Below are 9,021 nucleotides of genomic sequence, written 5' to 3'. Positions count from 1 at the left end.
AATAGCACATGTTCAACTTAGTCTCATAGAAACAGCTATTAAAGTGTTCTACATTTTTCAAGCAACACCATTGTCGCTGGTTGACACTTTTGTGGCTGGTTGGCATTTTTTTTCCATGCTGTAATTATTCAGATTGTGTAGCATCTCTAAATTTATTGTGCAATTAACCAGTTAGCTGCACAATAAATGTAATGTGCATCATGGGATTTAGAAAGCAACACAGGTTTGTCTTTGCTCTATGAATGCTACAAAGGAATTCTGTAAAGACTGAATTCCTTGGGGGTTTTTTTTGCATACCTGAGGTAGAATCACTATTTGGTCTTAAAGAGTTTTTTTGCTTTATGGCAAATAAACACTTTAAGTTTTTCAATTAAGATTATCTTCTGCCAGTCCATCTCACCAAGGTGATGCCTTTGCAGAAGTGAACAGTGACTTGTTTCACTCTCATAGTTTGTTATATGAAACATTTTGGAACACTTCTGGCATTCACATTTTAATTCTACTGACTTATTCCCACATTGTCCAGATGCAATAACTATATATACTTTAAATTACAACTGTCATTGTTTATTACTGTTTTGGCTACATTCTCTACAATTTCAGCAGCATCTGAGAGACAGTTAATGTATCTTTATGTACAATGAAAAACAAAAATGGCTTGCAACATCAGGAACAAGAGCCACAGTTTGACTGTACAATATTAAATGAAAACCTGTGGTAATACAGCCTCCTTTTTCTGCAACATGAACAAAATTACAGATAGGTATTCAGCAACATGAATTTGACAGTAAAAAGAATAATGAATGGGGGGTGCGGAGAGAGAGATAAAGCATTCTGAAAAATAAGTTTCTACCAGACAAGGCAGTTAAGAAAATGTTTCACATTTTAAAATATCTGTACAAGCCACAAGAAACATTCCCTTGTTGATAGGAACTTCCAGAAATAGAGAATAACCATGAACAACTTCTACAGCTAGTATCAATGTGCTCTACAGGTTGAGAGCACAAGAAACTGACTTAAGGAACTGTACTGTATATGTCCAACACAGATCTGTTTTACATGCCTTGATTGTTTATGAATTATCTACTTTTAATCTCTCTAACGTACAGTTGACTTGCACCTTAAGGAGGTCATTTGATTCTTTTGCAAAAGTAAAAGCAACATCATTTAGCAGCAATTAAAAGCGCCTTCAAGGAGACTTAAAAAAAATACAATATCCAATTAGAAAAAGCCATACTTTAAACATTTGTACAGGAGTAAGTTGCTGAAATTTAATAACTGAAAATATGACATCTGTACAACAATTTACAATAGAGCTAGAAGGGAATTTATCATTATCCTGCATAGAACATTATACATGACCTATCTGCATTTGGTTTCATACTGTCATTTGCTTTTATCGCAAGGCCTGGAAACTTGTCACAAGTTTTGACAATGCTGCAGGCATCAGGAATTTAAAGAATTGAGCTGATTTGAAAATCAGCTAGGTATCTGAGAGATAATATAGCAGGAATCATATCTGAGCTTTCAAATCTACCTTCATTAAAACAAGAACAACGTTTTTCTTTTTTTTCTTGAGGTACAAGCCTGCATTGCCAAGCACAATATTATACCTTTGTCTGAACAGCCTAATACAGATCTAACTCACTTCTTACTTTGGTTTCAAAAGATGAACCCCTTAGAAAGCAGGTGTTGTTTTGGGTTTTTATGTCCAGGCACTGAACTTTATCTGCATGTTCAAATTTGTAAATTACTTTTCTTCTTTAGTTAAATAATGAAAAACTACCCTTCATGTTAGAACTCTCCAGTATCAACCAAATGTACTTTAAGTATTAAAAAGATTATTTACAATGTTCCCCAGAAAAAACTAAAAACCTTTTCTTCACTCTTAAACACAAAACACCTGTTTGTATGCAACAGGCAGTGTCATCCTTCAATGTTTAAAGGTAACACTCTGAAGGGTACATTTTTTCACAGTCCATGATCCATTCTCATCATATAAATGACACTATGAAGGACCTCAGTCTAATAACACAGTTATCAAACTTGCCCCATGTAAAAACACTCAAATGCTTTCAAGCTAAAGTCTGCATCTGGAAACTACACAGAGATATCATGCCAGCCCTCATTTGGAGAAATTTCAGTATGAAATAACGCTTGAAGTAGGTGGTGTAGGGGATGCGGCTAGCCCAGTCATATGCAAATTTCCTGAAGAATTTGATCTTCTCATGTGAGGGAGGAGATAAGGGTCATTAGCCAGCTGGTGGACATCAAATCGATCCTCTTTGCGGTATGCTAAACAGCGTCTGATAAAGGCCTAGGAAAGACAGATAAAAAGTGACTGTACTCTTACAAACAAACCAAACAAACAATGAATTCTGTCTGCTAGTCAATTCTTCCTCCAGGTGAGTTAACACGATCTCAAAATTGTTCTAATTAGCAGCTCAGGCCCTAAATACACGTTATTTTTACAAGGCAGCAACAACTAATGGGACTGCCTGCAAGCTGTCTATGACATGAAGGATAGTCTCTCTCACCTGATCAGGCCCTACAGCAGGGGTGGGCAAAATGTGGCCTGGATGCGGCCCACCAGGCCATTCTATCCAGCCCGTGGGCCCCCTAAAAAATTTAGAAAATTAACATTTATCTGCCCTGGGCTGCCTGTCATGTGACCTTTGATGGCTTGCCAAAACTCAGTAAGTGGTCCGCTGCCCAAAATAATTGCCTGCCCCTGCCCTACAGCCACTCAAGCCTTATCTGCTGACCAGTGGTGATGGCTGATGGAGCTAACCTGCAAGCTGGTTCCTGCAGGACTCCCTGACAGCTTCTTAGTTGCATGAGCTACAGGGAGTCAGCCACTCCTCTTCCATCCTCCCGGGGGGGGGGAGGGGAGGGAGGAGCACGCGCAGAATACTGTGGGATACAGAGAAACCTGTACAAATGTTAACGTTTGTTGCAGAAGTTTCCCACAACAGAAGTTGCTGTTTGAAAAAGTAACTTGCGTCACAGATCTGCCATTTTTGTGATGGATTGGCCTTTTTTCTAATATGACAGTGAATATGTGGACACTCGCAATACACATTATTTTGGCATGAGAGAGCATGATGAATGTAATAAGAGTCTGGCCTCAGTGAGACAAAGTAATTAGCAATCAACTAGCAGGCCCCCAGAAATCTGTACTCTCTCAAGGTCAATCCTATGACTTCCTTTTCCAAACATCTACAGTACTTTACAATTCTACTGTTCAGCTTTATTCTTGGCCTACACTAGTGATTCTTCAATATTAATAAGTATGTAGTTGATTGATGAGTCAACCTGTAACAGCAAATCTAAGGTTACTTTAAAACATTAATCTTTCTTCAAAAATATAATGAATAGACAGAAACAACGTGGACTCCACATTTACATAAATACAAATCAGCATCCTTAAATCACAAAAAAGACATTGCAAATGCCACCTAAAAATGTTGAATAAATAGCAGAAACAAATGAAAAAGGATTGAAAAGATGGAGCAAAAATGTACCTGGTATGTAAGCTATTGAGTTGAGTATAATCAGAAGCTTATTCTTCCATTCAGTGCTGCTTGAAAAGTTTAGTTTTTTTCCAAAGATCTAATGATATTCTGACGATAAAGATTGCTATAACAGTGTCCCTGAAAATCAGAAGCAGGACCAAGATAGAACCTCCAGAGGGCTCTGCAATGATGACATGACTATCATCATCTTACACTGACAAAAACTATCGAGCCCCAAATCCAGTATATCCTTTTCAGAGAATCAGATGGTAAATAAGAAGCGAGCAGAAGGTAGGTAACATTTTTAGAATTTAAAGATGTCTAACTTTGGTCTGCAGAGCCTGAAGAAAAATCTGTCTGTTGTAAATCAGAGACGGGAGGAGAACCCAAGTGTATTACTGTATTCTAGTCAATCGCTCTAATTGAATAAACTTTAAAACAAATATTTTTGTCTAATCATGACAGAAGATAGTAAATTTTTAAATTTAGATAATACTGGATGTCATGTTCATGTGCAGAAGAAATGTCTAATGATAATGTGTTACCCCCCTACCCCCCTGCAAAAAAAAGCCTCAACAAAACCAGGTAGTCTGTGCAAGTGCCTTTTCAACAAAATCACAGGCTCTGTTCATTTTATATCGTCTGCTATCAGCTCTGAGCATTTTTCTTTACCTTCAGAATTTTAAATACGGCGACACTAGCTGGTCTACATCTGGGTCTCTAGATTTAGTATCAATCCTTCTTCAATGCCAGTTCCTACTGTTAGTTTTCCAGCCAAATGCCCAGCACTAGCTACTTGCACAGCAAGCAAAAACACAAATTTCCTCAGCCTTGTGGGGGCCAAAGCTTTGGCAATTACTGATGAGAAATCCCACCTACTAATGCCACAGAATTAATTAGCACACCAGGAACATAATAATTAGTATTTAATTAAGAAATAAACTATGGTAAGATTGATGGGGCAGAAGGAACCTCCTTTTTCTGGTAAAGCAATTCAGTCTTTTGCCTTTTTTTCCAAAATAAAAAATGAAGATTAAAGAAAAATATTTCATGTTAAGTTACAGAGAAACTAGACCTTCACATCGTATCAGAATTTACTATAGCTATTACACATGCAATAAAATGCAGATCTTTATAAAAAGAGTGAGTTACTTTCTACTGGAAAATAAAGGGAAAATCCCATTTATTTGTTAATATTTTAGTATTAAGCAGCTCTTGAGCATTTTTCTTGACTTTTTTAAAGATACATTAATTGTTGAATAGTTTACAAGTTCCTTGGGAAAGGGGTTTGTTTTTAGACTCTTTATCTTAATGTTTCTGCATTGCCATAAGTGTATGTTTGGTTTTTTTTTAAATAAAAGTGACAGAAAATTATTTTAAAGTGGAATTTGCACACTAAAAACTACTAAAATGTTATTCTAGGTTCCATATTTATTGTTCCTCCATACTTTTCACATCAAAATTTTGGATCATAAAAGTGTTTTTTCTATTTTTTTTTTTCTAGCTGGTTTGGTCTGGTCTGTAAATCTGAAAGTTAAGCTGGCTTCTAGTATTTGTACAAGAAACTGTCTGCAAGTCCAAATCCCAAATGTAGAAAAGTTCTAAATGTAGAAATCTCTATCCCGCATACCTTATGCCAGCTTAAATATTTTGATATTCTTGTGCCTTGAGCCATCATCAAGCTACACTCCTCTTGAGAAATTAACTTTTAAAAACCAACCCTGAGTTAGCATGCCAGGTGTGCTGTGAATTTTAAAGGGACCGCTAGTACCAGGAACATTTTTCAGGTGCATTTATTTCAGAAACCAAGCTGCTTCTTCAGACTAAGTAGGGCTCTACTCAACTTGGAGGCAGCTGGCCAATTTCACCGGCAGACTGCAGAGCCAGACACCATTTTTATCGTGACAGAAGCCCACCTCCTCCTCAATTGGCCAAGGGTCCCTGGTGGCCCCGCCCTTCACTGCTGATTGGTTGCAAGGGCTGTCCACCACAGCCCTGCCCCTCATTGTCAACTGGTGGAAAGGGCTGGGGCTGTATGATAGGCAGCCCTCTCAGCCAATCAGTGGCAAGGGGCAGAGGCAGCAGCCATCTTGGACTCCCTTCATGCTGAGAACTCCCCTTCCCCACCCCCCTCTCCCTAGCAGGCTGCACAGCTGGGTCATAGAAGCCACGAGGACTGTTGTCTCCCTTTGGGGAACCAGCATTTTATTTTCAGTAAGTTTTTTTTTATTGTTGTGGATTTCACAGGCAATGCCAGTTTCTACAATTTCTGCAAATTCCACAAAAATTGTGTTTTGAGGTCCCTATTGATAAGACTAGACAATTTAAGCATTCACTATTTTCAGAAGCAGGTTATATTTTTAATGAAAGTTCTTCATTAGATGTCCCAATGAAGCAACAAGACCAACACAAGCAGGGTAATTCCAGGGAAAAAGAAAAGTAGATAGCATTTGAGGCATTTTTAAGTGCTTGTTTGAAGTAGTCTGGAATCCTTGAAGAGCGTAGCTACAAAGAGATCAAGTCAGTTTTGCCAATGCATAGTTTTTTTACGACCTGACTTTGAGTAAGACTCAAAAGAAAAAATTAAATGAAAGCGAATTACCAAAGAAACTTGTCAATCATATTTTTCCACATGAGTAAGCAGGGATCTCCTTAAGTCATACCAGAAGTGCCCCCCCACAGCAGCTCCTTCCATGTTTTTCATTTTGCTGTTTGCCCCTTCCTGCTCCATCCCCAATGGAAGGAGGGGCCCTGCCAGCCAGGCTGTTTGCTACTGACTATTGGGGAAGCAAAAACCTCGCCAGTGATCAGCACCAAACTGCCCAGCTGGCAGGACTCCTCTACCAATCAGGGGATGGGGGAGGGAGATGCGCTGGAATGAAAAACATTAAAGGAGCTGTTGTGGGAGCACTTCCTGTGTGATTTATGGAGATCCTTACATATGAGATACCCCTATATTAGTGAGAATTTTACCCCCTGCTTCCAAAGAAGTAAATACTCTAAAAACAATACATTCAATATTTACTTCATGCTAATTAGAGATCCTACAAAATATTACCTTGGCTTCATTGCTTACAACAGGTTTAACTGGGAACTGGACTTCTGTGGCTTTTAATATTGTGTTTTCCTGTAGGATATCTTGTTGTGATTGATTATGACCAAATGGCTGAAAAATAAATTCAGATAAATTTCTTCATGAAAGCTGTCCAAGTATCTCAATTTCACGCTATATTAAATTGTCTGAGTGCTGACAAAAATATCTACTAATCCTTCAGTAAAATGCTATTTTATGTCAGGCACAATTATTTGTTTCTTCACCTCCTGCAGGACTAATGCGCACAAACTAAAGAAGCACAAGGCATTTTCCATAGAGATTAAGCTTTTTATTACTACAATCTTATGGTCCATAAGGGAAAAGCAAACAGACAAACTTGTACTAAAATTCAGAAAGGTTTTTCCTTACCTTTCTGCCATAAAGACACTGGAAAAAGATGACTCCAACAGACCATACATCAACCTTATTAGAAATCTTTGGTGGCTCTTTGCCAACTACAAAACACTCTGGAGGCAAATACCTGAAGAAAATAAAACCCAAACTCCAGTCACTGCAAGTAGGTAGGCCAGAAAACATGCATTCAACTCAAGTCATAGAACTCGGTTCTATGATACTGACATCTGTTTATTTCCCCACCCCCCACAACCAAGACTGATGTTGTAGTTGTCTTCAGGGTCAGAGAATATGGCTAGGAAGAGATTTCTGATTTCAGAATGTAAAATTAACATTATGTATAAGAGACTCCATTACCTCAACCACTGGAATTCCTGGGAGCGCAGGGGCTGCAGTGGAGCGGTTGGGTGGGGGGGTAGAGGGTGGTGGGGGAGGGGGGTAGAGGCAGGGAGAGAAATAAGCAGCAGCTGCGATTCTGGCTCTAACCTGGGGTTGGGGCTGGAACTACTGCAGCAGCTGCCTTCCCCACCCTGGTTTGTACCCAATTCCAAGATGAGAGGCTCCCTGCACCCCGCCCCCCGGCATATTAAATAGTGCGGGGGGGAGGGAGCACACACCTTGTCTTGGAATCAAGTGAATGAGGCATATGTGGGCCGATAGCTTCCTGGGAGACAGAGAAGTATGAACCAACTTGTATGGTAGGGATGAAAACAGAAATATAGGAATTGCAGTACTAAAAGGAATCAAAGACCCACCTAGTTCAGTACTGTATCTCATTAAATTTAATTCCTATTACCATTCTGTGACATTCTGCAATACTGAGATTCACATGGTAAGCGCTGCATTAAAATGTTTTCCCTTGCATCCATTTTATTTTCAAATGCTTTTAGCCCTAGATATCTCAACTATTTTTATATGAGCATCCCTGGCATCTGATGAGGATAAACAGTTTCAACAACTTTCTCCAAACTTAAAATTACCAGTAAGTTCCTGCCCCTTGTGAAGTCAAGTCCATTCCATCCACACCATAGCTATCATCATCCATTATTTTAGACAGCCCAAAATCAGTGATTTTTATTTCTCCACATGCTGTTCCATCTACCAGAAGAATATTACCTAGTAAGAAAGAAACATTATAAATATGGAAATCTAGCATTAGAAGAAAACTAAATAAGTACAATTTCAGTAGTTTGGTATAATGAGTGGGTAAAGGCAACTTTACAACCCTCCACTTTGCCCCTTCCACCCTCAAATCTGGAGTCATTCTGACCCTTAGCAAAATTTAGAGCAGTCTCTGAGATTGTTTCCACCTGGAACGCACCTAGATTCCCCCAGTCAGGACCAACTGTTTATCTTGGAAACACTAGAACACAGCCACACTCAGGTCATGATGATCTTTTCCATCTATGGTATGCTGGCTTTAAGGCCTCCTATATGCCACCAGGACTGTGAAAAAATTCGTAAAACCAAGGATTTTACCCCAGGGTTTTAAACTGTACAGTGTATTTATCACTTATGTTTGTTCTTTCACTATTATACTTTTATTGTGCAAGCTGTTTTATGTTCTTTAATTTTTTGGGAAAAGAATCTTATATTGCGTTAACAATTATGTTCAGAATTGTTGTATGATAATCTTGAACTGCACGTGTATTAGATTGTTCCACCAGACCTGAAACAAATCCATATTAACAAATTTTTACTAAAGTGTCTTAAGGAGTTTAATCAATGCAAGATGCATAAAAGGAGTAGAAAAATCAGATACACTTAGATACACTTGTTTGTCAAACGCAGACCCAGAACAGAAAATGGTACAGATCTTTAGATTGTCTGGTTAACATTTGCTCATTTCTATTTACTCTGTGATTAATCATTGTTGGAAGACTACATGAATAGACCACGATTTAAGGAGAGTTGAAGGAAGCTGGTTATTATCACAAATGGAAGAAGGCATCAGAAAATAGCATAGAAGAGGTTGCAGCAAGAGGAAGGATAGTTGTAGGTAATAGTAAAATTACACAGAGACTCGTGCATGATGTCTTGGGCACCTGGGGGGGGGGG

The 9,021-nt window shown here is 38.7% G+C and overlaps 1 protein-coding gene across 1 annotated transcript in view; it reads right to left on the bottom strand.

Moving 5' to 3' along the window:
- Positions 1 to 545: 545 nt before the first annotated feature.
- Positions 546 to 9,021, bottom strand: part of TLK1 (tousled like kinase 1) — a 134,647-nt gene continuing 126,171 nt past the window's right edge. Inside the window, exons 18-21 of the mRNA XM_019554128.1 lie at positions 7,944 to 8,079; positions 6,979 to 7,090; positions 6,574 to 6,681; positions 546 to 2,317 (exon numbers count right to left, since the gene is read on the bottom strand). Coding sequence (XP_019409673.1) covers positions 2,141 to 2,317; positions 6,574 to 6,681; positions 6,979 to 7,090; positions 7,944 to 8,079 — 533 coding nt within the window. The 3' untranslated portion in view covers positions 546 to 2,140. The remainder of the gene's footprint in view (positions 2,318 to 6,573; positions 6,682 to 6,978; positions 7,091 to 7,943; positions 8,080 to 9,021) is intronic.

This window comes from Crocodylus porosus, unplaced genomic scaffold (assembly GCF_001723895.1).
Source record: "Crocodylus porosus isolate Cpor-Errol unplaced genomic scaffold, CroPor_comp1, whole genome shotgun sequence".
Classification (NCBI taxonomy): Eukaryota; Metazoa; Chordata; order Crocodylia; family Crocodylidae; genus Crocodylus; species Crocodylus porosus.
Note: the sequence above shows the minus strand (reverse complement) of the source record. Positions and strands in the feature narration are given on the sequence as shown.